The sequence below is a fragment of the Cyprinodon tularosa genome, unplaced genomic scaffold, assembly GCF_016077235.1.
Source record: "Cyprinodon tularosa strain WSP-4 unplaced genomic scaffold, ASM1607723v1 ctg733, whole genome shotgun sequence".
NCBI classification, from domain to species: domain Eukaryota; kingdom Metazoa; phylum Chordata; class Actinopteri; order Cyprinodontiformes; family Cyprinodontidae; genus Cyprinodon; species Cyprinodon tularosa.
The window spans coordinates 367,537-395,534 of NW_024039489.1; the positions used below are offsets into that span (position 1 = coordinate 367,537).

Sequence of the window (27,998 nt, forward strand, 5' to 3'; positions counted from 1 at the left end):
AAACTGTAGTAGTTTCGCCAGTCAGCAGGGGGCGGTAGTGACTCATCAGAATGGTTCCCCCACGGTTTGGAAGGGAAGAAGGACTGAGCGCTTATTCATCTCTACATCTGAACATCTACAGAGAACATGCGATGAAACCAGTTCAACCAGTTAACCCCAAACATTATGCACCAGTAAAGTAACACCACATACAGTCTGAACGGAACCGATGATTGGATTAAATCTTATTTTGTTTTTAACACGACGGTCTCTGTAAATCGGAAGTGGCGGAGCATTTCCGGGGAGCACTTCCTGTTCCGGCTGGTCTCCATTATTGCCTCCTATGAGCTCCTGCTGCCTGCTGAAAGATGAACACGGTTCTGTCCAGAGCGAACTCGCTGTTCGCCTTCTCCCTGAGCGTCATGGCGGCTCTGACCTTCGGCTGCTTCGTCACCACAGCCTTCAAAGACAGAAGGGTTCCTGTGGACATCCACGTCTCCAAAGTGATGCTGTAAGAGTTTGATTAATAGCTGCTGTTTCTGGCTGCTTCCTTCCTGTTCTGCCGCCTGCTGATGCTTCCCAGCTGCTTCAGAGATCGAGGCTCAGCGCTCCGTCCACCTGATGGTCCTCTGCTGTCAGAGACCTGGGAGGATCTGGGCGATTCTTTTTTCTCTAGATTGAAAACTTTGTTTCATAGAAAGAATTTAAAAAATCCAAATTTACCTGCTGCTTTAAGCACATTTATTCACCATTTCCACAACCATCTGGACCCTACCTGTATGGAAGTGGCTGCATCATGCTGTGGGGATGATTTTCCAGTGCCCACCTGAGCATTACTAATATCTAACCCAAACAGATGGAAAACTGCCTGCTGAAGCAAAGTTTGTTGCCCTGCTTGGTTTATTTCCTTCACTGCAGGTTTGCTGCTTCTTCTTTGTCTCCAAAAAAGCTTCTTCTTTCCATCTCTGCTGCGTCAAAGCATCTAGACCCACGCTGGACATTCAGGTCCAGGAGCTGCTCTGTCAGACCAGCATACCCATAATCAATACGCATGCGTAAGACGTCAGTAACCTGAAAATGTTTCTTTTTAGAAACTGAGTGTTTGGATGACGTCCGGCTCCAGATTTGATTTTGTGAACTAAAATAAGCTCCACTTTCCCTCAGTGATCATCTTCTCTTTACAGGAAGAATGTGGATGACTTCACAGGACCCAGAGAACGAAGCGACCTGGGGTTCCTCACCTTCGACATCTCCGCTGATATCCTTTCCCTGCACCGTGGAGATGTTAGTAGAGCTCTGTCCAGGCGCTGCAGAGAGAACACCGGATTCTTCTCAGATACCAGAGCTCTGCTGGCTGTCATCATCTCCTCTCTATAAGCAGTAAACAAACACACGTCTGTCCTAGAAAATGGCTCTAGATCAGTGAGAGGTCAGAAAATGAAGCCATAGGTCATAAGGTCAGAGGTCACAGTAGATGGTGTTAATGGGGTACATTATACTGGGTTTAAACTGACTGGATTTATTGAATCAATGATCTATGCCCATGAAGGGGATACATCTATTATAGAACTACAACGGATAGATCTGCCCCTACAGATCAGGACCATTTTATTTGATAGCTGATCTAGAATCGTCTTCAGTATTGGGATCTCTGCTCTGGGTCCCGCCCTTTTCATGATGTCATCGCATCTCATCACTTCTAAAGGCTGAATAAAGGCCAGACCTCTGGAGTTTAAACACAGATATTCATTACCTAGATCTTAGCTTAACAGACAGGCTGCTGCTCTGAGCAGATTAGCTGCTTAAAGAAACAGCTGCTCTTTACTGTCTGCCCTCCGTCATGAGAGAATGTGGGCGTTTGTTTACAGTGCAGACGCAGCGCGGTTTAGGCAGCTGCTTCCTGGGCCTCGTTTCAGAAAGTGGAATCATTCAGAAGGGTGAATAAGTTCAACATAGAAATATCCAATTAATCCCTCCAGTTACTCCATGTGATCATAGGGATATTTTAACATCACTCTTTTCACCAGTCATTATTGAATCAATTAATCAGTTATTAATTTATCTAATGATATTGTAGCCACAGATCCCTCATATGTTACAGAGATAATTTTTTCTCTGTGCTGCCTTTGGTTGTCATGCTGAAGATAAACGGTCAGAGTTGATGTTAAAATGTTCAGATCTCCATGGATCGATCACATCGTCTGCAGAGCATCATCCCTCTGCTTTGGTGGGGAGGAGAACTTTCCTTCCATCCATCCAATACAGATGAGTTTACCTCCAGACTGAGGCTGAATCACTTCAACCATCAAATAGTTCAGGTTTTGTTCACTTTCTAACGGAGCTTTTCACAAAGGAAACATCTAAAAACTGACTCAGCATTTAGTATCATAGGCTACGTTCACACAGCAGCCTGAAGTCACCCAAATCTGATTTTTTTGCCAATATGCCACCTGGATCTGATCTTTTCATTTAAGTCTTAACAGCACAGATCCAATTTTTTCCAATGCGACCCAGGCCTCCTGGCTCTGTGGTCCTGAATCCGATACGAATCTGATCTTTTTAAATGCGACCTGTGTGTGAACAGCCAACTAAACGCCATTAATACCCAACAAACGTCACTACTCTGGGTCTTGCTACGAAGAAGCTGCAAGCAAAACAACAACCATGGTGGACGATGATGCAGAGTGCAGTTTTTATGTTTAATCCTCTTGAAAAGATTAAGTTTTTAAGGTTGGGAAAGATCACTAGTTGTTCTCCAGCTCTACCATCCATGTTTACCTTCCTAAACACAAAGCACGCTGGCCTGTGACATCATTGCTTCCTCTACTGCGCAAGCAGGACACTTAAGTTATATGAATGCAGTTCACACAGAATATCACATACAAGTTGCATGTATTTGAAAATGTGAACGGCAACGCAAAAAAAATTGGATTTCACAAAAAAATGGGAATTGAGCATAAAGGCCTGCAGTTTGAACGTAGCCATAGAGTGATTAGATGCCTTCAGCACAGACATCATTAATCAGAGATGAATGAATCCAGTAAAATATCACTTTATGCTTGATGTTGTTGAAGGAACAGGGTTTAAATCTCATGAAGTAGATTGAACAGGTTATAACGGTTTTCTATGATGTGTTTTGATGAATCTTAGCTTAGTTCTGCTGTCAGTCATTCCTGTAAATGAAATAAAGGTTATTAAACACGTGTTCATTTATGGAGGTAAACATGCTTTTATTGCTCCTTAACCTTTCCCACATTTGGAGCCGATTTTCGACTGGAACGTCAAACAGCTGTTCCTCTACCTGTCTGCTGAATACGCCACAAAGAGCAACGTAAGTAAAGGACGGCGCTGAGCTTTGAGCCTGTGTGGCTGGATCAGCGCTGATCTGACTGCTGAACAGCAGCAGGTCGTTTATCAGTGACTTGACGAGGAAACGTTTCAATCTTTGTGTTTTAGTCTCTGAACCAGGTGGTGCTGTGGGACAGGATCGTTCTCCGAGGGGAAAACACCAAACTGAACCTCAGAGACATGAAGTCCAAATACTTCTTCTTCGATGACGGAAACGGACTCAGGTCAGAAACATCCCGCTGGTTTTTATTTTCGATCCTTTTCCCTGCAGGTCTGTTCACCAGAGCAGCTTATTTAGCCTGATCTGCTTCTGATGTTTAACCCTCATGTTCCTGAATGGGATTGGCTGACTGTGGTGTCTGTGCTGCGTTCAGGTCCAATAAAAACGTCACTCTGACTCTATCCTGGAACGTCGTGCCCAACGCTGGAATCCTCCCCCTGGTTGCTGGAAGCGGACACATCAGCCTGCCTTTCCCCGACCAGTATGAGGCGACCAAGAGCTACTAGACAGCAGAGACCCGGCGTTCAGCAGACTGTTCACACATTGTTCTTTAGTTTCTGTGTTTGTAATAAAAATAAAGGGAACTATCAACGTTCTGTGTGGAAAATGTTGATTGTTGGTATCACAGGTTTGATTGCAGGGGATGGATGGATGTGAAAGAAAACCCCATGAATATGAATGTCTCTCTGTGAGGTCTGACTAGCTGCCATCAAGTATGAATCAGCTGTTGTCCTCAGATAGAAAACCTCTAACCAATCTGACTGGATGATCTGGTTGGATTGTTTCTGTAAATTTCCTTGAGATGAAATGTGTTGTGAATTGGCGCAATAGAAATAAACTGATTTAAATTGAATCCATAACATGATCAGCAGGTCTGTTTATTGCTAAAGCTCTGATCTGCTCACTTTGGGTATATTTACTCTGTATGTAAAGAAAAATCTCATATTAGGAAAAAAATGCTTTAAAACAAAACCATGATGGTTTATAACCATAGAACAACTGTAACTAACCAGGTTTATGCTTGTTTTTAAGGTTGATCAGTTTTTAACATATGATCATGGTTTATTTTATAAACTGCTCCGATTCACCATTTCTGTCGCCTCTAGCCACTGCACAGAGTTACTTCAATAACTTCCAGGTTAGTTTGGTTTCTAAGGAAACTGTTGTCATCAAGGAATTGACTTCTGTTCTATCTGACACCAAGCATGTGGTGACAGTGGAGAAGAAAACTCCCCTTTAATAGGAAGAAATCAACCAGGCTCTGTGTTTCTGCAGGCATTAAAAAGGAACGTAGAGGATTGCATTTTGAGTTTTTTTTTTGTTGCTGCACAAAACATGTTCTGTATGAATAATAATACATTTAAAAAAATGCAATACAGAAATGAAACTTTAATAAAAATGACTTGATATAAAAAAGATAAAGAATTGATAAGAATCCTTTTTCAAAGATTTTAGTTTTTCCAACATTTTCTGTGAGATTTAGAAATTTCTTTCTTTTCAAATGTGTCTCTGTGTTGCCCTGCGATGGACTGCTACCTGTCCAGTTTGTAACCCCCCTCTCCCCCATAGACTACCACCCCAGCTGTCATCCTGACAAGGACTAAATAGGAAAAATTGGATGGATGGAATAATTTAATAATAGAAAACTGTAGGTTTTTCTATAAATGTGCTTAAATATCAGTATTTATTCACAGTAGAATAGAATCTCATGTCAAAGCTTCAACCAGGTCAAACTTTTTAGGTCAGAGGACGGAAATGCAGGGATGACCTCATTGGTTTATATTGGCTGTTTTCCCAGATATGTCTAAACTGGCAGAAAAATTATTTCCACACATAAAGTTCCTAACTTAACTTCCCGATTCCTAAATGTGCCATTTATTGGCTATGAAGGACAAGGTGGTGGAATAATGTGGATGATTGATGGTGCCATTGACGCAGGGCGCCACCTGCTGGTCATTTTAAATACCTGTCCTCATCAGATCAGGTCATGTGCATCTGACCTCTGATTACTATAATTGGGTTTCTGACTTTGTTAGAATAATTTTTGACTGTCAACATTTGATGCGTTTCTGCAGGAGATGAAGGGATGACATACGTGTTCTGGAGATGTACAGCACAGGTGTTCTGTGTTAAAAGATTTAGCAGAATGTTGTCATGATGGTTGATGGTAAAACTGATTAAACATTTACATCATATGTTGCACATCTGGCCTCCCTCAGTAACTTTTAATAAGTTTTCATGATTTTTATTTTCATGTCTGTAACAGTGCAGCCACATCATTTCCAGCTCCTGTCATTTATTCCTCACCATCCGGTTTTTCCTGGTCCTTCAGTGCTGCTGCTCAGCTCTCAATCAGCAGAGAGAGCACCTGACAGTGAGGGGAAGTCGTATCCCTCCCACAGATATGTGCCTTACGTGGTAGTATTGGGGCAATAATTATGCAGATTTATATTTCTCTGGATGCGCGCTGACTTACACACAGATGGACTGCATCTGGTTTATGAAGATCATTTAGTGAAGTTAAGAATGTTTGTTGAATCAGATATATTGCATTCATAAAATCCCAAAGTAGCAGAAAAGATGAGAGAAATTTATGAAAATGTATGATGCATGAGGCCCAATGCTTCTAGATCTGCTTCTGCTGCTATAATGTACCATTAAAGGAAATACAGAACAGAGGAATTATCTTTTATTGATACTCTGCTCAGATGGAGCCAAACAACATCTGCTTACAAAGATCTTCTATTTACAAAGAAAACACCAAAAAAACAGACGGGCTGTTAAATGAAATCACTAAGATAAAAGTCCTGTATTATGTGGGCCGCAGTCCGGTCTGACCGCTCCACTGTCATCAAATGATGATTCTCTGCGTTCAGTCCAGGCGTTGGATGAGCTTCTCCTCCATCATACAGAAGAGGGCAACATGGGACAGGTCAGAGATGAAGGCGTCGCAGGCCCGTCTGCTGACACCCTTACAGCCTCTGAGGTCCAGCAGAGTCAGAGAGGAGAACCTCTTCAGGTAGGACAGGCAGCCGTCGCTCAGCTGGTTACAACCTGTCCAAACACAAACAGTCAGGCATCAGAAAGACGCGTTTCCTCTTATTTCAGATCTCCGGTGCTCAGACACCCACCAGCCAGAGTCAGCTCGCTGAGGTTGTTGCGGGTGTGAGTCCCAGCGGCTGCCAGCAGCGTGATACAGGAATCCGTTATGTTCTTGCAGTGAGCCAGGTCCAGAGTCTGCAGATGGGGCATGTGGCGCTGCAACAGCCTGAGGGTGGACTCGCTGATGTCCAGGCCGGACAGACGCAGCGTCACCATGTTCCTCAGCCTGCTGCGCGACGACTCCAAACCTGCAGACACGGATTCAGAGCACAGCAGTGGATCAGTGCTGGACTCATCTCCACGTTACACATTTGTTTCATTACCATCACCATTAGCAGAGGGAGACGAAAACAGGATCTACATAAAATATTCACACAAACTATTACAAGACAAATTATTAATTTAACAGCCATCCCTGAGTTAATCCAGATAATCTCAGCATTTCCAGAACTTGTTTGCATCTTGTAGTGGTGGACTCCTCCAGGCTCTGAGTGTAATAATCTAACAGGCAGGTTAACTAAAAACATCCATAAACCGATTAATGTAACTTAATTTACCAAATAAAGATCAGTTTTATTGTGATTATAATAGTTCTGCTCAAAGGATTTTTAAGACAGGATTTTCTGGATATCATGGGTCAATTAAGCCTTGATTCTGCTTCACCAAAGCAATAATACATGTCACCATGGTGATATTTTTCGTGCAACTAGCCTGCTCCAGACTGGTGAAGTTAATCCTAGTGCCTCATCTCTTCAGTCAGCATCCCAGCGATCCCAGAAACTAATGGCTTTATTATTTTTAACAAAAAGGATGGACCAGGTACACTGATAAATGATCTAGAAATAAGTAAAACATTTCTTAAATTAAGTGTCTTTACCCTCAATTTGAGTAAATAAATGAGATAATTTGCTAATGGAATTAGCATTTTTACTCTTAAAATAATATAATTCGATAATATACACTTGAAATAAGAGAATGAAATTCTGCTTCCTTATTTTAATTGTAAAGACATAAATTTGGGCCATAAAAATAGCTCTAAACACTTTCTTTACAATTTTTATTCTCCTAAATATTTTTTTTTTAATGAATGGTTTAGGATGAGCTGAGCAACTTTATTTGATCAGATTTGTTTCCATTGTATCGTTAATAATGGAACAATTATCTAAAAGACACGTACAAACCAATGTTTTCCTCATTTTCAATATTTATATCAATTAATAATTAAACAACTTAAACTGTATCATTTATTTAGTTCATTTCTGCCACAACCCCTGCAATAACACTGTGCCACCCCTAGATGGTGCTCCAAGGCTGGGAAACACTACACAAAAAAAAAACGATAAACCAATACTATAGCAGAAAAAAAGCCACTAATACTGGCTGTAGATTTCAGGAGGCCGATATTTGGTCTGGATCAGCATCTCTGTATGGATCCACCAGAACCAGCCTCTGATACCTGAATCTGTAGAAGAACCACAGTCACCCTGGGCTTAAAGGGATAGTTCGGGATTTTTGACATGAATCTGTATGGCATCCCCATCACCAGTGTCATGCAATCACACCGACTTACCCCTGGCAGCATCCTGTGAGCAGAGTTCTCGTCCAGCTTTGGTCAAGCCGAAAGTAGTCCAGCAGGTTTGCTAGACCCAGCGAAATAAAACGTTTCTCTTCCCAAAACATTATGTGTTCAAAAGAGTGATATTTTTGCATCCCAAAAACATTGTAGTGGAAAAAGTCACACGTCGTTATCAATTGGTCCTATTTTCCGCTCATATTCAGAATTCAAACCTCTGAAAGTTCTTTAAATATGAAATTTGTTTTTAATTCAGAGTAATTTTCATGTGAATGTGCTTTACTGGAGGCATCCATGTTTGTCAAAGAACACTACTGCCACCTACTGGTTTGTGACGTCACGGTGCGGTATCGGCTGTTGATCAAGTCCCAGTGCTGTATCTGGTGTTTGTCACAACGCGCTATTATCCAAGTCATCTTGAAAACATTCTTCTTCCAAATGTTGGCTACATATTACGTGTTTTTAATCTGGCCAGAAGTTCGATGGCGAATCCTTCCTCTTCAAGTTGGCAATCCAACGATGAACCCGTCCGTGGAGGATCAGGAACAGGAAAGGTGAATAACTCCTTATTTTTTCACTTTTACCCGATGTATTCCAACATGCAGCTGCCATGCACGTGGGCATTGTCAGTTTCACTATAGCTCTGGTGATTTTCAATGGTGAAGTCCTCTGGAAATCTTCAATAATTGTTGTTGATTGCAGATGTGTCTAGTAGTTCCCATTGATTTAGCTTGTAAAGCGGGGAGAATGGCGCTAGGCTTACCGCACCGTGACGTCACTGCTGGAAGATGGCAGGAGGGAGGGGTTACTATATTTGGGGAAAAATGGCCGCTCCCAGACTCAGTGATCGCAACGAAAATTACTACTTTTATTTTTTTACTGATTAGCACTAAATTCATTAAATCACCGCAAACGTCTTAGTTTTAGGTATAAATAATGATCCACTGATCATTAATCCATTAAAGAACACCTGAAATATATTGAATATTAAAGCCCTTCTTATTGAAGCGACTGTCCTTTCAGAAACAGAACCTCTGATTTCTATGGTTCTAAAGCCCAGAGAAGAATGAATGCCACTCTGGGAGGGTCTGACGGCGTCATCCGCTGACCTGGAGGAGTGACGATCTCTTTAATCTGGGCCTCTCTGATGCCTTCACACCAGCGTAGATCCAGCAGCTGTAACTGGGGCAGGGTGGGGGAGACCAGCGCTGACAGACAGGACCAGGGCAGACCGGTCAGCCTCAGCTCCCTCAGACCTACAGAAACATCCGGAGCTGCAGTGAGACGGCGTTCTGGTGGACGGGGGAGGAGGGTTGGTGGTGGTCTGTACCTGGGAGTCTGGTGAGAAGGCAGTTCAGCTGCCTCATGGCCAGCGGCGTCCAGGACAGGTCCAGAGAGGTGGGATGGCGTTTGATGATGCCCGCCAGCGCCTGGTTACTGAGCGGGTTGCACCGACTCACATCGATGTGACTCCACAGGCGTTTGTCACAGCTCCTACACAGACGGACAGGAGGAGGTGGTTTAGAGGGAAGCTCCCAGCTCAGCATCCAAACCAGAGAGGAGAGACGTACCATTTATACCAGGCTTTACAGACGGTCATACAGGCCAGCAGCTCCGCTCTGTTCAGGTATCTGAACACAGACACCCAGATCTCCTTCTCCCCGCCCCGATCGCTGCCTGCGTCCTTAAAGGACGGCAGAGACAGCAGAGAGGACGGAGCAGGAGCAGCAGCCTGGTCTTCCTCAGAGGAAGAGGCAGAGTACGTTCTGCTGCTTTTTTCTCCCTGACTTCCTCGCAGACGAGGCCTGAGAGGAGAAACAAAGGAAAATTCATCACGACACAACAAATGTTTTAGATTTTAACACAATTCAACCTTTCAGGATCTCAAACATGCAGCTGCATAACTGATGGTTCATCCAAGGGACCCAACTCACCTTTAATATCCCTATAAATCTCTGAGGACCTTCAGGACTGAGAATGTTTCTACTTTGCCGCCTAAATATTTGCTGATCATCATCAAGCAAACTGAAGGAAGAGGAAGCTTAAAGTCGTTAGGGAAGCGGCCGTTCCAACCGTTGCATTTCTGAATTCTCCCGAGTGGTGCCCGACTTTACGCGAGTGAATAAAGTGAATGTGATTGGTCGATTATCAAAGGGGCTGGATTATTGTGGCAGAAGGTTCCTATGCAAGTTTGGTTGTGGCCGGTGTCTCTGAAGCATTATGCTAACCAGTTAGCAACTTAGTGCTAGCAGGTTCCCAATGGGAAATTCCATTGGGACCAAGTAGCACTAAATTGGTGACTTAGAAACGACGCTGTAAAGGAACGCTATGGACAGAGGAAACATGCAAGAGGAGGAGAGTTTAGTGTCGGAGGTCGTGGATGAGTCTCCTCCGTCATCCATTTTTTATTTAGAGGAGGAAAGCGGGACGAAGATGTTGTGGAAGAGGACGCCAGGGCGGCAGAAGCTTGGTTTGGTGTAGAAGGCTTCCAGCCGTACATGTTTGAGCCCTTGCCTCGCAACGCTGCCAGTTCTGTTAGCTCTACGCCTGCTGAAGACACAGACGTCCATCCCCGTGAACACTGGAAGGAACTCAATGGGAAAGGAAAGGACTCTGATTTCAACCGTTGCGTATATTAGCTGCGACATATGAATCAAGATGCTATGACCGAAACCAATTGATTGACAGATGACCGGTATATGATTGGCCGAATTTAGGTGTTCAGACTGTAGCTATAACTAACTGGCCTGCATAACGAAAAACATACAGATTTTAAGACAGGATTTTTTATTTTATTTTTTTTATATTTTATTTTTATTTCTAAAGTTTGGGAAAATATGGTCTGATAAAGTGAACATTTATATAAATGTTTAAGCCAGAATGATTCGACATTTAAATATGATTTAAACCCCCAGTGATGCAGAGAAGGTGAGCTCTACCTGCCGGGTCCTCTGGGGGTGAAGGTGTCGGCAGAATCAGCACCTCGGACTCTGGAAGGTTTGGAATGAGCCGCCTTCCTCTGGATGAAGCCCTGCTGACCGCCTCCCCCTGCTGCTGACCTCAGCCCCATGGCGGCCTCCAGCTTCGGCACGATGGAGCCTGAACAGAGCAGACAGGAAGCTCACGGGTCAGAGGAACCTCCAGGGTTCGGGTCTAAACATGACAGATTTCTGAACAAGCTGAAGAATAAAGCAGAGGTCCAGTTAAAGGCGTCTGAAGCTTATTGACCAGACAATGAGGCCATGGAGGAGATCGGATTCCTGAAACTAATGCAGGATGATGAGGATGTTCTGATCCGATCCCAGGTTGTGGCTCATGGATCGGATTTAATTCAGGTCTGCTTGGTTCAGCTGGTTTGTTCCAAATCAAGCTTTTCAGCAACAACACAGACGATGCTGAAGCTCCTTGTCTGTGGGCGTGGCCTGCTGGGCTCAAGCTGCTCAGATCATCCAGCTCAGAGAGACTTTGATCATTAAAGGGTTTTCATGATGGAGCTTCTGTTCTTCATTAATTCTCCTGTTTCTGTTCTAAAGCAGGTTTTTGTTTCCAATGATTTATCCTCATGAGTTCAGCTGCCTGAACAGCAGCGCCTCGCTGACCTGTGAGGAGAGCTGAGGCTGTCCAGGAAGCAGCTGGCTTAGCCACGGGGAGCTAACACTGTAAAGCAGCGGTCCACAGGTGAGCTATAGTCGGTCCATCGACCCGTGGTCATCATTAATGATGTTTATTAAGCTTAATGTGTTACTTTACTGGCGGAGCTTTCGCCAGATATTCATCCGGATCAGAACTACAGAAAAAACAAATCCTGACAGTCATGTTGGATTCATGCTGAGTGGTGCAGAGTAAAAAGAAAAAAACAGGGTCCCAGACCAGAAGCGGCACCCGGGTCCCTAAAAATGACTGTTACCTGGGTCCCTATAAAAGACTGTTACCGGGGTCCCTGAAAAAGGACCGGCCCCAGAGTGAGGGTCTGCTCACCTGACTGGCTCTTGGTTCTGTGAGGCTGCTGCAGGGTGACCGTCAGGTAGGAGCCGCTCAGCAGCTCGTCGTTCAGGTCGGACACCAGGAGAACCGGAGGTTCTGGGTCTGAATCCCAGCGACCGTCCTCCTCCTCATCCTCCTCCTTTTTCAGCTCTTCATCTTCAGCGGTGTCCACCTCCTCTTCTTCAGGGTCGTAGTCCTGCCCTTCGCTATCCTCGTCTTCATCGTAGTCCCTCCTGCGTCTCCTGTGTTTGTGCCGCAGATATTCCTTTTCTTCCTCGCTCTCGCCTTCTTCTTCATCATAATCGTCATCATCGTCGTCGTCGTCATCATCATCGTCTTCATCGTCATCCGACTCTTCTGAGTCGTCGCCCCTCCTTTGCATCCTGGAGCCTCCGCGGAGTCTGACCCGGCCTCTCCGCCCCGCCTCCCTCATGGCCACGCCCCTCTTTAGTCTGAGGCCCGACATGGAGCCACCCGCCCCCAGCCCCCCTCTGCTCCCTTTGTGGGACAGGCCGCCCCGCAGCAGACCTCTCCTGTTGGCACCGAACGCCTTCCTGGACATGTGGCCGCCTCCGTGAGCAGAGAGAGCCAATCTCCTTCTGTGCGACGCTGGAGAGACAGAAAAGATCAACATGACCTACAGCTGATTAACGAGGAGCTTCAGCTTCATGTTCTGACCCAAACCCACAGTTATCGTCGTCACTGGCCGAGTCCTCCCCATCCTGGCTGTGGAGGTGGCGTCTGTAGATCTTTGCGATCCGAGCGTCAAGCAGAGACGAGGATTTCCTTTTCTGGACATGAGTGGAGGAAAGACGCAGGCTCAGAAACTTCAGCTTCATCAGGTTTTTATATAACAGAGCAACAGCTTTACTGTGGCGTCCCTCAGGGTTCTATCCTTTCACCCCTACAGTTTCCCTGTGAGGACGACTGCTAGCGTCTCCCCGACAACCTTCCTCCATTGTCTTAGTGACATCAAGGCTTGGTTGGTTTAAAAGTCTTAATGAAAGCAAATGCAAATTCTGTTGTTTGGATCTGTTGAATAAAGAACATGTTTGTCCTTCAGACACCAGCTGGAGGTCAAACCTATAATGGAACAACTGCATCTATTTGATATGAGACTGACAGCTATCCCAGCATGCACTGCAGCAGCAGCAGCTTCCAGGTTAGCGCTCACAGAGCTCAGAGTATCAAGTTAAAAGTTCTATTTTCTGTTGCTGTTGTTCAATAAAAGTACGTTTTAAGATCATTTTAGGCGAGAACATTATACTTTACGCGTCACTATATGGTCCATCTACTGATTTAATGAATAATTAATTCTGGATAGAAAGAGAGGTTGATGCTACAACTACAGAGAATCAGAGGGAAAAGCTCAAAAACTCTTTTTTTTTTTTTTTTAAAACGTCAGAGGAATGAAACTGATTTAAAAAAACAAAACAAAAAAAAAAAACAGGCAGCTACTGATCTGAAGGGACTAAATACACCTAAAGTTTATTAGATGCAAATGTTTAAGAATGAATAAAGATATAACTTTTCTTCCCCTAAGCAACTTTTACTACTTTGCTTAGCGCTGTTCCATTACCTGAAAAATGTATTCTATCATAAAGCAAAAAGCAAATAAGGACAAAGTTAGAGATGAGTAACTTCTGAGGACTCACCAGTGAATCCGCTCTGTCTCCTTTAGACTGTGGGAGGAAACAGAGAAAATAATCATTAAGAAGGCTTCAGTCCAGGAGTCTGATCTCTGCAGTTTGATCATCAGGCTGATCCAACATGGCAGCTCCTCTGGGAGGGCAGCCTAAATCAGCCTGCTAGTGTTAGCTTACCTCTCTGTCAGTGATGCCCTGGACACATTTGGGGCACTCCCAGCAGCTGGGCAGGTCTTTGTTAACCACGCCGTCACCCTGAACCTGAACAAACAATCAGCAGCAAATCAACAGACAGCATCTGGACCCAGACTGAGGACAGACGGCAGGAAGACTGAAGAAATAACTAAGGTCTGATTGTTGAACATCTTTCTTTCATTATGTATAATTAGACATTTTGTTTATGATGCATTTAAAGAAGATTCTCCCCACGATAATCAGCAACCTTTTGATCTTTATCAACATGTTCTGGGTTCCTGATGTTCGGTTGGTTCCTTTTGTTTTGATATTCAATCAGACCAGTGAGGTTTCAGTTAAGAGTAATTTTCATGTGAATGTTCTTTGCTGGAGGCATCCATGTTTGTCAAAGAACACTACTGCCACCTACTGGTTTGTGACGTCACGGTGCGGTATCGGCTGTTGATCAAGTCCCAGTGCTGTATCTGGTGTTTGTCACAACGCGCTATTATCCAAGTCATCTTGAAAACATTCTTCTTCCAAATGTTGGCTACATATTACGGGTTTTTTCTCTGGCCAGAAGTTTGAGAATGGCGCCAGGCTTACCTCACCGCAATGTCACTGCCGGAAGATGTCAAGAGTGAGGTGTTACTATATTTGGGTAAAAATGGCCGCCACCGGACTCAGTGATCGTGACGAAAATGATTATTTTTATATTCTTACTGTTTAAGACTAAATTCATAAAATCACCGTGACCATGTTAGTTTTAGTTGTAAATAATGATTCATTGGTTATTCCTTGCTGACCGGAGTTTTCCTTTAAAGCTACAGTGTGTAATAATTACAGGGATATACAGTCAGAAATGTAATATATTATACATAACTATGTTATTTATCATCATCTACGAGCTCAGCCTCTTAACCTTAATATTTGCGTTGCCTTAGAATTCGTTATTTATAATTACATAGGAGCGGTTCTCGCAGCCATGGAGGCAGACATCTTTGCGCTACGGCAGCGCAGAGCCAACAAACTAGCAATTGCAAGATCGCCCATTACGCTCGAAAGTAACTACGGCAAGTTGAGAGAGATGAACTGAAATCTATACCCTACTCAGACTAATGAAATACTATCTGTAAAATTATCTATGTAAACAAACCTCATCACTTGAGAGGGTACGTGATGCGGACGTCGTGGAAGACATTTTGTCCCGTAACGCTCACCGTACTGTTGGGGGGGAGAAGCGGTGGGGGGGGGGATGTTCATGTTGCTGCAGTCTGCAGTCTGACCGCTAGATGTCGCTGAAAATTACACACTGTAGCTTTAATATATTACCCAGTTCTAGCCTGATGCCTTTAGTTTCGGAGACCTGATGATGTCGTAGAACGCAGACCTCTCCAGGTTACCCACAGAGGGATAAATAACGATCTTATTAACTCCAAACCAAAGAGGAACCTCCTGACGTACCGTGAGGCAGGCGGGATGGACGATCTGGGCACAGCTGGAACACTCCATCAGGGTGAGGGAAGGGTCTCCAGTTTCCTCCTGATTGGGCTCTTTGCAGATCTCACACACAGCAGACAGAGGAAGGCCCGGCTGATGCAGACAGAGAGGAACCAGACATGATGCTCAGAATCACCACCTAAACCACGCTTATCTACAGAGACGCAGTCATCAATGCTTCTAGGGGGAGAGGTGCTCTATTCTGGTATGAGCTGCTTTTTCTCAGGCAGGTACAGAGAAAAGACATTTTTACCCGATTTGTTTTTTAGGATTCATGTTTCTTAGAGAAAAGGTCAAACAATGGAGTAAAGTAGAGAACAATCAGCTTTTTTCTTCTTCTGTAGATGGTTTGAGGACCAAATGTAGATTAATTTCTCCCTCTATGGACCTAAAAGGCCGTCTGCTGCTTACTGAGAGGCACTGCCGCAGCACGCAGGTCTGCTTGAGCTTCCCTGGTCCTCCAAACTTCTTCATGTCTCTGCAGAAGTTACACTCTCCACACTCTGGCCTAATGCAGGCCTCACAGCGCTTACATCTGCAGGGAAATACAAGGCAACCATCATCATCATCATCATCATCATGGAGCCTGAACACAGACGAAAATGTTCTGCATCTTCAGAGATGACCTTAATTTCTATAAAGCAACCGACCCGACTCTAACCATCAAACACAAACGTTTCCGTCAGCTTGGTTACCTGACTCTGCGCCGCCTCAGTGAAGACATGGAGGCAGGTTTCTGAGGACGCTGGACGGTGGTTGCTGAGGGCGGTTTAGGACGAGGGGCTGGTGGCGGTGGGGGTGGAGGAGGAGGTGGCGGTGGCTGATACCATGAGGGCTGGTTTACAAACAGAAAGATTCAATTGTTAGAGAAGCAGAGAAAGGAGCAGATATGATGAAACATCTTTAACTTCAGCTGCAGGTTTTCTTTTCCAACTCCAGCAGCTGCTGCTTATGCAGCACGTCCAGCGCCTCAGATGCTCAGAAGCTCATCATGCTCTGCTTCAGCTGCTTCAAGAAGCGCTGCTCCTGCTGCTAGAAACGCGCTGCAAGTCCTTTTGCTGCGTGTCAACCATACACTTTGCATGTAAACCAGCTGCTTCAGCATCGTGGGGTCTGAATGTAGCATAATTCAATAATTTCCCTCATGACTTAATTTTGAGATGCTTACTTTTTGTTAGCTAGAAGCAACAGCAGCTTCTAGCTAACAAAAGGAGGCAAAGAAAAACTGTAAACAGTTCCTGGACTGTAATTGTTCTTATTTTACAGAGTTTCTGGCTGTAGGAAAGCTCACCCTGGGCGGCCACTTGACGATGGGTTTCCCAGTGTACGCCAGTTTAGGGTTGTCATTAGCGTGCTCCTTCAGCAGAGCCTGCAGCACAAAAACACAAAGAAGCAGATTATCAGTCATCAGTTCAAACAGAGCGGTCAAGAGGAAGTGGTGGAGGTTACCTTGAAGTGCGTCATGAGCGTGGAGGCGTTCTGGATTCCAGCTGGAACACACTTCTTGTTGGACTGCAGCGTCTCCAGTTTGCCGATCAGACTCCACAGCCCCTCCAGCTCCAGGGGAGTCAAATGGACTTTGGATGGGGACTTTTCAGACTGGGCGCCTGAAGGCTCTTCGTTCTTACCAGAACCCTCGTCCTGCAGCTCACGAGCTAAACCAAACGAGACCCACTGATTTTACTGAATCAATCATTTTATTTATTTTAAAACAGCCCAGAACATAAACAGCAAACTATCTGTATGTCTGCCCTCAGTGAGAGAGGAAGCAGCAACAATAAGGCTAGTTTAAGAAATCTACATCATTATATTTCAAGATATTATTCTTTTAAATGAATTAAAAACTGACTGAATAAACAAAAAAATGTTTTGGTACACATTATTAAAGTCATTTAGAAGAAACAACTAAACAAGTACCTATTAAGTTACTGCATTAAAAAAGCATAATTATGAAACATCTGATTTCTAATGAAAAGAGATCTAGATCTATCATTAACAGACAGGGTATGTCAGATCTTTTTTTAATGAGGTAGATGCCAAGTGTGATCTAGCTCACAGTGCTGCTAGCAGACCTGGGTGGTTATGCCTGCTCTCAGGCTAATGTTATAGCTAAGGTAATGATGGAGTCGCCTGGGCGAGCAGGTGGCGCAGTGGTTAGCGCACACGACCCCGGTACGGAGGCCTTAGTCCTCGACGTGGCTGACGCCGATTCTAATCCGACCTGTGATCCTTTACTGCATGTCTCTTCCCCTCTCTCATAGCCTCTTTACTGTCAGCCTACTGTCGAAAAAAAACAAGCCACTAGTGCTGTAAAAACTCAAAAACCTGTTCTGATTGTGATAAATCTCACAATCTGCCAGTCTGTTCAATTCACAGATAAACCCAAAGAGCCTCCAACTGCTAACAGAATCCAGAATGTTTGGCCGTTTCTCACTATGCATACTTGTGCTTTCTCGTGTGCTCGTGAAACGTTACCCCCCTCAGCCCTGGTGCTGTTCCAATGCACTAGAACAGCAGACTGAGAACGGACTAAGTCCCCGGAAGTTGTCCTGACCCCTTCCTCTTTACCCAGCATGCATCAGGGCAGACTTGTCTGTTCTCCAGACTGACAGCTGTCCCAGCATGCACTGCAGCAGCATCTTCCAATGGATCGCTCACAGAGCTCAGAGTATCAAATTAAAAGTTCTCTTCTCTGTTGCTGTTGTTCAATAAAAGTAGGTTTTAAGATCATTTGAGGCGAGAAAATTATACTTTAATCTCCACTATATGCCCCATTTACTCATTTAGTGCATAATTTAAAGAAAATATTCTGATGTTGAGATGATCGCGGCAACCAGCAAAGCTTCAAGGTTAACAGCAGCCCGTCAGCAGCAGCCATCTCTCTGCATGTGTGAAGGACCGCTGACTGTGATGGCGAGTTTTTTGATTAATTTGGCAAAATGTTCATTTGATTTGTGTTTATCTGACTGTGTTCATTATCATTCCCCCACTAAATGAAAAAAGTCAGAATTTATCATTACCTAGAGATTATTAACAGGCTAACTCCAGCCTAACTTTGAATCTAGTGATGTCATCAGTACGCCAGATTTACGCTGCATGCTCCCGTTCTCCCCGAGTCCAGACTTCCCTATGTTCTTGTCAAGAATATAGTTGGCGAGGACACGAGTCCGTACTCGCGTTCTAATGAATTGAGAAAGGGCCTTTATTTTTGGCTCATCTGACCACTACAGCATTTTTTCTTTAACAATCTGAATTTTAAAACCAACTCAACCGTGAGAAGAAAGGACACGACAAAGTATGTGCTACTACGCCACTGCTAGCCTCTCTGACCTAACAGGAAACACATAGCTAAGCAAACCAATCAGGCGTATCCAACTTCTTATTATTTATATTCACAAACTTTCAATGATTTCAAGGACACATGGAATCCTGGGTTGGTGCTGGATAATCTGTAAACATTTTCAGAAAGCTGTATTCATTGTGTGTGTCTACATACCTGTACCCAGGGAGTATTTCTGAAACTCAGGTGTGAGGTAAGAGGTCTTCGTGAGGCTGTAGACGTAGCGCTCCAGCACATACCAGCACATCTCATAGAAGAAGGGACAGCGGAACTTCATAGGAACCTGCAGCACAGGTGAGAGGACTTAGACCAGGGGTGCTCACTACGTTGATCGCGATCTACCAGTCGATCGCCAAGGTACTATTGGTAGATCGCATGACAAGGTGAGGCGAGATTGTCATGAACTGACGCTATGCAAATAAAGTTGAATTGTTTTGAATAAAAAGTAGACGTCAGCCTATCAGCCAAACCGACACTTGATTGATACACAGGACAACCAATCAGATGACAACCAATCAGATGACAAGCTTGTTAACTTTGCTAATTTTTGCATCCTAATTTTTCGCTCGGTTATGAAAATGAGTGGGGAAGCTGGACCAAGTAAGAAAAAAAAAAAACGTATCACTTTCATACAGAATGGGAGGAGGACTTTTTTTTCACAATGACATTTTCAAAGTGCGTTTGTCTCATCTGCCAATCAACCCTCGCAATACTAAAGAAGGGAAATGTGGAGCGACATTTTCGGACTCTTCATGGAAAATACGACACTGAATTCCCACCGAAAAGCGAGCTGAGAAAGACAAAGGTGAAGGAGCTAAAATCCCAGTTGTTGGGACGGCAGTCATTTTTCACACAAGTTACTTCTAAAGCTAAAGCTGCTACCGAAGCATCGTTACGAGTAAGTCACATCATCGTTAAAAACAAGAAGTCATTCCGAGATGGAAAAAGAGGCATTCGTTGAAGCAGCGGACTCATTGTTCCGGGACTTTAAAAATAAAGCAGAAATCTTGTCTTCGATCAAAGCTCTCCAGCTGTCAAGGAGTACAGTTACACGGCGCTGTGAAGCCATGGCTGAGGACTTAACGCAGCAAATGTGGAAGGACATCGGAGATTGCGAGTGTTTCTCACTGCAGTTGGATGAATCTACGGATGTAAGTGACACAGCACAGATGTGCGTTTTTATTCGTATGGTGTTTAGTGATATGACTGCAAAGGAGGAACTGTTAACATTACTGCCCATGAAAGAAAAGACGCGAGGAGAGGACATATTTCTGTCGTTTAAAATCTTTATTGAGAAAACCCAGCTGCCGGTGTATAAATTGGTGTCTATCACCACAGATGGCGCACCTGCAATGATTGGTCACTTGAATGGATTTATTGCCAAGTGTAGGCAGGACGATGCTTTCCCAGATTTTCTGAATTACCATTGCATAATCCACCAACAAGCATTATGCGCTAAAATGCTCAACATGAAAGAAATCATGGATGTCGCAACGAAAATTGCCTGTGCTATTCGAGCCCGGTCTCTTCAAAGACGGTTGTTCCGTGCACATCTGGAGCAGGCTGACTGCGACCACTCTGACTTGTTGCTACACACTGATGTGAGGTGGCTTAGCCGAGGGAAATTCCTGCAAAGATTTCGAGAGCTCTGCCCAGAGATTAAGGAGTTTCTCCGTGAAACTGGGCATGCAGAATACAAACAACTAAGTGACGGTGAATGGCTGTTAGACTTGGCATTTTTAACTGATCTGACAAACATGTTGAACGACCTCAATCTAGAGCTGCAAGGAAAAGACAAAACAGTGATCAATATGATCAGCTCAGTTAATGCTTTCAAACGCAAACTGCAACATCTGTCCTCAAAGCTGCAGCGTCATGATTTGGCATACTTCCAGAACCTGGCGTCAGAGCTGGAGATGCAGGGGAAGGCCTGTGTGCAACTTGACAGTGAACGCTACACAGAACAGATTGACAGCTGTATGTCAGAGTTTGAAAAACGCTTTCAAGACTTTTCTTTGCTGGAGCCAGTTGCAACATTCATGTGTTTTCCTTTTCTGGAAGATGTGGAGATTGATTCACTCTCATCAAAAATTGCAACACTATTTCACCTGAACTCTTCTGGAGTGGAAGATGAGATATTCACACTACAAGCTGACATTGAGCTGAAGTCCAGAGCTCATGGACAATTCTGGAACTTACTAGCAGAGGGAAAGTATCCCAACATGAGGAAATGTGCTATTTCCTTGACTGCATTTTTCGGCTCCACTTATTTATGTGAGTCAGCCTTTTCCTACATGAAGATAATTAAGTCCAAGTACCGCTCCACTATGACTGATGAGCATTTGGAAATGTGCTTGAGGCTGGCTGTCAGCAGCTACTGTCCTGACTATATATCCTTGGCTGATTCAATTCAGTGCAAGTCATCAGAGTGAACTCAGAAAATGGCAAAGAATGTACATTGTTATGTTGTGTTGTTCAACATATGTGGTTATACATTAAAATAAGTTGTAAGAATCCTCAATATATTTTTCTCAATAAATATAATGGGTAGATCATTTTGACTTGGTCATTTCAAAAGTAGCTCCCATGCTGAAAAAGTGTGAGCACCCCTGACTTAGACCCTGTCCTGCTTATTAACGGATCCAGAGACGGCGTCAGAACCTACCCGCGTTCTGTCCTCTATGTTACAGATGTTCAGCTGCATGGGGATGTTGAAGCTGTGCAGGAAGTTTCCTCCAAACACCATGGAGTCCACGGGGGTATAGACGGCATGGATCCAACCTGAGGGTTTAATCAGCATTATCCTCATCTCAAACAGAACCGCGTCGGACTCGTTCAGCTCTTAGCGTACCTGAGGGGATGATGAAGGTACAGCCCGGCTTCAGTTCGATCCTCTGACAGTCAGACACTCGGTCTCCCAGAAAAATGTCTCCCTGCTTTCCAGACAGAACCCAGTTCTCATAGAGCTCCAGGCTCGGATCCGTAGGAGGAATCAACCAGAACACCTAAAACACAAAAACTCTTTCTTTAACGTTTACATACCAACAGCCCGTCTTCATGTGGTTTTAGATCCCAGCTGTTCAGATTCCTTCAGTGGATTTTGTTCCTACCTTCCTCCCTTTCAGGATGTGGTACCAGACGGACGTCCCTCCAAAGTCGATGTGGAAGTCTGTGTAGCAGCCTTGGACACTCATCAGGCAGTACCTGTGGTTGGAGTCAGACGGGTCAGGAGGGTGGGGTCTGGGTTATAACTGCTGGAGAGGAGGGAGTGGACTTACTTCTGGACCTTTGGGTACTGCATGTCATTGATGGAGTTGGTTGAATCCCTCTGTCTCTCTTTAAGGTGACGAGGCCACATGTTGTCCACCCAGTCTATGAGCTCCACCTACAAACACAGTCAGAGGACCGATTTAGGAACAACCAGGCTGGCTTAAATGATGTCAGAGAGCTGTGGGATCCATGACGCACCGTGGTGGGTCTCTTGACCAGATTCTCCAGCTTGGTGTGGCTGAACTCCAGACTGATGACGTTATAGAGTTTATCTCTCTGAGACACAGGAGTCTCGTAGTAACGCGTCCACTGGGCCATGGACATCTCTGTCCCCTTCTGGGTGCTCACATCCATCACATCTATCATGCGTCTGGAACCTGAGCGGGATTAGAGGTCATCTGATGTCAGAGACGGCATTTAGAATTACAGACCGTCTGACTGGAGGGAGGGAGGGAGGGAACTAAATGGACAATATGGCCACCAATAACTGCCGGTAAAAATCTTACCAACAAACGTCTTGACGTCATTGACGCTGAAGTCCGGTTCTGGCATCCTGCAGAGAAACAGACCGAGGTTCAGATGACAGATTAGCTTCTGTTTGCCACCATAAACAGAAAGAGGATGTAGACAGAGGCTGTTCCTACTTCAGACCCAGGCCATCAGGCTTCTCAAACAGGATTGGGTCCCTCAGGCCTCCTCTCTGAACGAACTCATATGTGAAGTCTGTTAAACAAGGAGGAGCAGACAGAGACGGGCTGGATGAAGGTCTGATGATGGTTAGAAACGACACGCCTACGGTCCACACATACCTTTTCCTTCCATGCGGACGATCCGGTCAGAACTGAACCTTTCGCTGCTGACTTTCTCCTCCAAGTCGAACGTCCTCCTTCCATCGATCTCCTCATCAGAGATGCCATCGTCATGGTAACGTCTTCTAGTTCCGGCCCGCTGATGTGGAGCACAATAAGGAAGGAGAAAAAAAACTAAATAAAGTGCTTATCATCATTCCATCTCTATTCTCCCACTCTGCAGAATCTGTTAGTTCAATCTCTAACGTTCTGCTCTCTCTGCTTTTTCTCATAGTAGCTTCATCTGGTCTGTTCCTGTTTGGCTGTGACTCCATCCTGGAGAGAAATATCAGCTGTGCTGCTGCCATCAACACCTTTGTTTGTTGATGTTGGAGCTTGGCCTGCTTTTCAGTGTAGTCCTGTTTCTCTGACTGTGACTAACTGGATGTGCTCTCTTCATCCTCTGACATGGGAGCTGGCTCGGAGCTCGTCTGCCTGGCTGTGTGTTTCCTGGACGGGGCCGCCTTTTACAGCTGCTTTTTGTATCTCTGCTTCTGTCTCCTTGAACCCCAGTGGGCCTCAGCAGATGGCCGCTCACACTGAGCCTGGTTCTGCTGGAGGTTTCTTCCTGTTAAAAGGGAGTTCTTTCCTCTCCACAGTCACTGCTTAGTGTGTGGGATTAAACTTGAGTCAATGAGTCGATTCAGTCAGCTGGTTTTCCTATAATAGAAAACTTTGAGTCAATTTAACTGGTGAACTGTAAAGTGCCTTGAGATTACGTGTGTTGTGAATTTGGCGCTATAGAAATAAAATGAATTGAATTCAAATTCCAGACTGTAGCTAAACCAGGAAGAAACTCCAACCTTCAAGGTTCAGAACCAGAACCCAGTAACAGAATAAGGTAGATGATGCTGACCACAAAGGAGTTTCGGTGAAATGCTACAGACAGCACGATGAGGGGAGGTCAGGCTTCTGATGGAGCAGAGACCCTGCTTTCTCTGCAGAGATGGACCAGCGCTGAACGACCTCATCACTGCCTGATGCAGTTCCTGTCCGAGTGTGACTTTAGAGGCCAGTTCAAAGATTGTCCTCAAGCGACACATTTAGTTTAGCTGCTCAACTGAATGTTCCTTAGAAGGCATTAGACTCCGTTACACACACTAAATGAGAACACAGATAAAGGCTAACTAACAACAGAATGAATTCTACAGGTGCGATAGGAACTAGGCCAGCAAATAATGATTATTTTGCAAATTGATTGATCTTTTGGTTATTTTTCGATAAATAATCAAGATAGCCAAAGGTTCCTTAAAGAAGACTTCCTACAGAAGTTAAAAAACAAGTGTTTTAAGACGCTTCGCTTCCCATCCAGAAAGCTTTTTCAAAATGTCTGGAATAGCGTTGAGTTTGAGGCTTTATATAGTGGACCAAATACAAAGCATTGTTTTTGTTTAGGAAACATGCAAACTGAAACAAACAAACAAGTCCACCCCTTTGAAATGGGGGTCGTTTGGTTTCTTTTGTTAACCTGCAATGCCCCATACCTGTCTATTAGAGACTGTCATTTTTTCGGGAATCCCACGGGTCATGGGATTCCCGTGGAATTCCTGTGGGATGGGAGTCAGTATTAGTAACGATCACGGGATTGGGACGGTACAGGATTAAACATTAACGGGAGCAGACGGGAGCGGGAGCAAACCAATAGTAACTTCCGCTCTGAGTTTTTCACCCGCGCTCAAAAACAACAAGAATGGGAGTGGTGCAGGAGCGGGAGTCATTCTGAATGGGAGCGGGATGGGAGTGGGAGTAATTTCACCAGGAGTGGGACGGGACAGGATTTAGATTTCTACTCTGGCCCGGGATCGGGATGGGACACCATTTTTTTCTGTGGGAGTGGGACGGGACAGGAGTGAAAATCCACTCCCGTGTCAGTCTCTACTGTCTATGTCTCTGAAAGGGGGGTCGTTAAAGGGAATTGTTGGTCTGGCTGAACAGGCGAGGTCATCTGTTCCCCTGTAAAGGGGTTGGGGCTGCAATGATAGCGGGAAGGAATCAATTCTTTCACTGCATTGTAGGTTTCTGAAAGATGAAACCTGAGTCCACCCTCTCTGTTAATGGTTGTTTTCTCTTAACATAAATGGCTTCCTTCACACCCCTCTAAAACCGCCCGTCTTCTTTGTCCAAAATGTGAACATTCTGGTCCTTAAAGAAGACAGGTGGATTGAGAGATCCAATTCCGGTTCATATTGCATGTTTTCAAACAAGGCTTTGTTTTGGTCCACGCTATAAAGCCTCAAACTAAATGCCATTTCTGACATTTTCAATTGAAAAAGCTTCCTGATGGGAAGATAAATGTCTTTAAACTTAGAATCAAAGTCCAGTGGATTGTTTTTTTTGTAGCTTTTTTGGAATGACTTGAAGAGTTCTAGATAGAGCAGATTGATAGATGAAACATTTTTTTTTATCTTAAAGGAAAGCTGTTTATTAATTTTACAATTTTGATATAACTGTTACTCTAATTTGGTCACTTTGTCAGCTAAAGACATGTTTTAGAGACTATACTCCAGTTAACGATTAATCAATTACTAAATTAGTTGACAGTGATTTCAATTATTGATTAATCACGATTAATTTAATTAATTGTTTCAGTCCTAGTAGGAAACTTCTGAGAGAAGATGCAATAAAAAGAGACGTCTGCTGATTCAGTTACACCGAGACCAGAGGAGACTGAGGATACAATGAACCCATCTATCTAAGAGGAAACAAGAGACCTCTCAGATTATGAGAGTGCTAATCCCAGACCGAGCTCTAATCCAGTATGACAGCATGTAGGCCAGCTGCTGGACTTCAAATTTCCTCATGACGGAAATCATTTACTTGAAAGCAGCATAAAGATTTAGATTCCACTGCTGAGCAGCAGCAGATTCCTGATGGTCGCTTTGTAGAACGTCGTAGAAGCAGAAGCCTGGTATGCTGGATACTGGCAGTGAAAGAACAGCCTGAAACATGAAGGACTTCAGGAGCAGCACAAATCTGGTTTAAAGTGGGAAATACCTTCAAACATTTCATTACAGAGGAGGACACAGCTGTAAACCGAATGCTATATATCCTTCTATAACTTACTGATAATCCCAAATTGATTATCAATTATTTCCATACAACTTTAAAATAGCAGTATGGGATCCACAGAAGCTTGTTTTGGGAAATCCCTGATAGAACAAAACTCAGCGGAAGGAAAAGTGTCTCAAGATTAGATTTCAGCCCAAAGGACAAAAACAACAGGAAACTAGAAACCGGGGTTTTTACCAAAACAGAACTAGTTATGCAACTAGAAAAGCAAAGTAACTTTAAAAACCTCTACTTTAAGCAGTATGCTGAATAACAATGAAAAGAACAGTTTAAATCCAGATTAATATAAATATCCATGCCAAATGATGCAATGTGATCAGGAGCTTCCCTTTTTCACTTCCGGTATCTGGAGGCTGATGAACTTACCAGCCTTTTGCTGTAGCGTGGCTTTGAATCATCCATTTTCACTGGGGACCCTGGGACTTTCTCTACAGATAAGGAGCCAGAGCTGTGGGGCCAGAGCAGCCCTCTATCCTGCGCCGTGGGGCCAAAGCTGCCCTCTATCCTGCGCCGTGGGGCCAGAGCAGCCCTCTATCCTGCGCCGTGGGGCCACAGCAGCCCTCTATCCTGCGCCGTGGGGCCAAAGCAGCCCTCTATCCTGCGCCGTGGGGCCAAAGCAGCCCTCTATCCTGCGCCGTGGGGCCAGAGCAGCCCTCTATCCTGCGCCGTGGGGCCAAAGCAGCCCTCTATCCTGCGCCGTGGGGCCAGAGCAGCCCTCTATCCTGCGCCGTGGGGCCACAGCAGCCCTCTATCCTGCGCCGTGGGGCCAGAGCAGCCCTCTATCCTGCGCCGTGGGGCCAGAGCAGCCCTCTATCCTGCGCCGTGGGGCCAAAGCTGCCCTCTATCCTGCGCCGTGGGGCCAGAGCAGCCCTCTATCCTGCGCCGTGGGGCCAAAGCAGCCCTCTATCCTGCGCCGTGGGGCCAAAGCAGCCCTCTATCCTGCGCCGTGGGGCCAGAGCAGCCCTCTATCCTGCGCCGTGGGGCCAGAGCAGCCCTCTATCCTGCGCCGTGGGGCCAAAGCTGCCCTCTATCCTGCGCCGTGGGGCCAGAGCAGCCCTCTATCCTGCGCCGTGGGGCCAAAGCAGCCCTCTATCCTGCGCCGTGGGGCCACAGCAGCCCTCTATCCTGCGCCGTGGGGCCACAGCAGCCCTCTATCCTGCGCCGTGGGGCCACAGCAGCCCTCTATCCTGCGCCGTGGGGCCACAGCAGCCCTCTATCCTGCGCCGTGGGGCCACATGGCTCTTTGATAGTAAACAGAAAGGCGGGGACCGGTGGACCGTTGCTTTGCTCTGATTTAAAGGGAATTAACGAGGCGGAGAAACAAAACAGAGAAGTGCCAATAGTTGAACAGGTGTTACGACTCGTCCCAAAAAAGCGTCTAAATTACTGAACAGAATTTAAAAGAAATTATTTTAGTTTGACTAATTTCTTTAAATTCAGGACCAACCGGAGCTTTGTTCTTAGCAGAATCCCGTTAGGTCTCCAGAGTTTAAGGAACTTCAGACCGGAACCCCGCCGTGTCCTCGGGGTGCACATATACGCATAAAAACAAGTTTAACCTCATTAAAAGCCAAAAACGTTAGCCCTGTGTGGGACTCCACAGCGCGTAAAGATGCGAGCGTCTCTAAAAGCCGCCATTTTCTGTTCCATCGCATAACAATCCTAGATCCCGCCCACCAACTCATTCTGGACCAATCACACATCAGCTATCGAGAATCTTATTGGCTGATAGTGGCAACGCTCGCCATGAGACAAGCGTGACCGGTGATTGGACGAGTAGAACAACACTGGTGCTCAGAGCTCGCATCTCATTGGCTATCATTTCCACTGTCATTATTGGCTGGATGAACAAGCTATCAATCGGAAGGCTAGCCAACCAGGTGACGATGCGACACATCGTCAACACCGCCTTAATCACCAAGTAAAAATTAGCCATCAGTCATATTAGATACTTGGGAATCCATGGATTGTAGAGGCGCTTACCCCCATGGTGAGAGAGAGCGGCCCCTCCCTTCAGAACGGGAGCAGCGAAGCGGCAGGCGGAGAAGCCTCTGAGCTGCTGCTGTTGCTGCTGCTGCCAGGGTTCACATCCAAGTCATGCTTCAGCCCAACAAGGAAGTGGGTGGTTCTGATAGAAACGCAACGTCATCATTCTATCAGAACC

General features: G+C 45.0%; 2 protein-coding genes across 3 annotated transcripts; one reads left to right on the forward strand and one right to left on the reverse strand.

The window, feature by feature from the left end:
- Nucleotides 1-254: 254 nt before the first annotated feature.
- On the forward strand, nt 255-3,924 carry spcs3 (signal peptidase complex subunit 3). The gene is made up of 5 exons (XM_038269648.1): nt 255-490; nt 1,164-1,237; nt 3,234-3,310; nt 3,436-3,551; nt 3,702-3,924. Exons 1-5 carry the CDS (start codon nt 348-350, stop codon nt 3,832-3,834), a joined length of 543 nt encoding a protein of 180 aa, XP_038125576.1. The 5' UTR covers nt 255-347; the 3' UTR covers nt 3,835-3,924.
- A 2,071-nt stretch (nt 3,925-5,995) lies between these two features.
- kdm2aa (lysine (K)-specific demethylase 2Aa) lies at nt 5,996-27,957 on the reverse strand. 2 transcript variants are annotated; one of them, XM_038269660.1, is made up of 27 exons: nt 27,282-27,500; nt 27,007-27,123; nt 26,201-26,293; nt 22,727-22,865; nt 22,562-22,640; nt 22,424-22,470; nt 22,116-22,294; nt 21,926-22,032; nt 21,758-21,851; nt 21,499-21,652; nt 21,313-21,428; nt 18,804-18,930; nt 16,757-16,962; nt 16,599-16,676; nt 16,003-16,142; nt 15,719-15,842; nt 15,272-15,400; nt 13,811-13,894; nt 13,643-13,669; nt 12,676-12,778; nt 11,982-12,596; nt 10,943-11,102; nt 9,575-9,808; nt 9,334-9,497; nt 9,113-9,259; nt 6,460-6,678; nt 5,996-6,382 (listed from the first exon to the last, which is right to left on the reverse strand). In XM_038269660.1, the coding sequence occupies exons 3-27, from the start codon at nt 26,234-26,236 to the stop codon at nt 6,201-6,203; spliced, it is 3,690 nt and encodes a 1,229-aa protein (XP_038125588.1). In that variant the 5' UTR covers nt 26,237-26,293; nt 27,007-27,123; nt 27,282-27,500; the 3' UTR covers nt 5,996-6,200. The 2 variants fall into 2 exon arrangements, with proteins under 2 accessions (XP_038125588.1, XP_038125589.1); XM_038269661.1 differs by lacking the exons at nt 26,201-26,293; nt 27,007-27,123; nt 27,282-27,500 and adding an exon at nt 27,818-27,957.
- Nucleotides 27,958-27,998: the final 41 nt, after the last annotated feature.

What these genes read in the sequence shown, in the direction of transcription:
- spcs3 (XM_038269648.1), top strand. Translation starts at nt 348, where the DNA reads ATGAACACGGTTCTGTCCAGAGCGAACTCGCTGTTCGCCTTCTCCCTG. An exon ending in CACCTTCGACATCTCCGCTG is followed by an intron (nt 1,238 to 3,233) that starts ATATCCTTTCCC and finishes AACCTTTCCCAC; the next exon opens with ATTTGGAGCCGATTTTCGAC. An exon ending in AATACGCCACAAAGAGCAAC is followed by an intron (nt 3,311 to 3,435) that starts GTAAGTAAAGGA and finishes TTTGTGTTTTAG; the next exon opens with TCTCTGAACCAGGTGGTGCT.
- kdm2aa (XM_038269660.1), bottom strand. Translation starts at nt 26,236, where the DNA reads ATGGATGATTCAAAGCCACGCTACAGCAAAAGGCTG. An exon ending in GAGACAGAGCGGATTCACTG is followed by an intron (nt 12,779 to 13,642) that starts GTGAGTCCTCAG and finishes ACTCATGTCCAG; the next exon opens with AAAAGGAAATCCTCGTCTCT. An exon ending in CAGCGAGCTGACTCTGGCTG is followed by an intron (nt 6,383 to 6,459) that starts GTGGGTGTCTGA and finishes GTGTTTGGACAG; the next exon opens with GTTGTAACCAGCTGAGCGAC.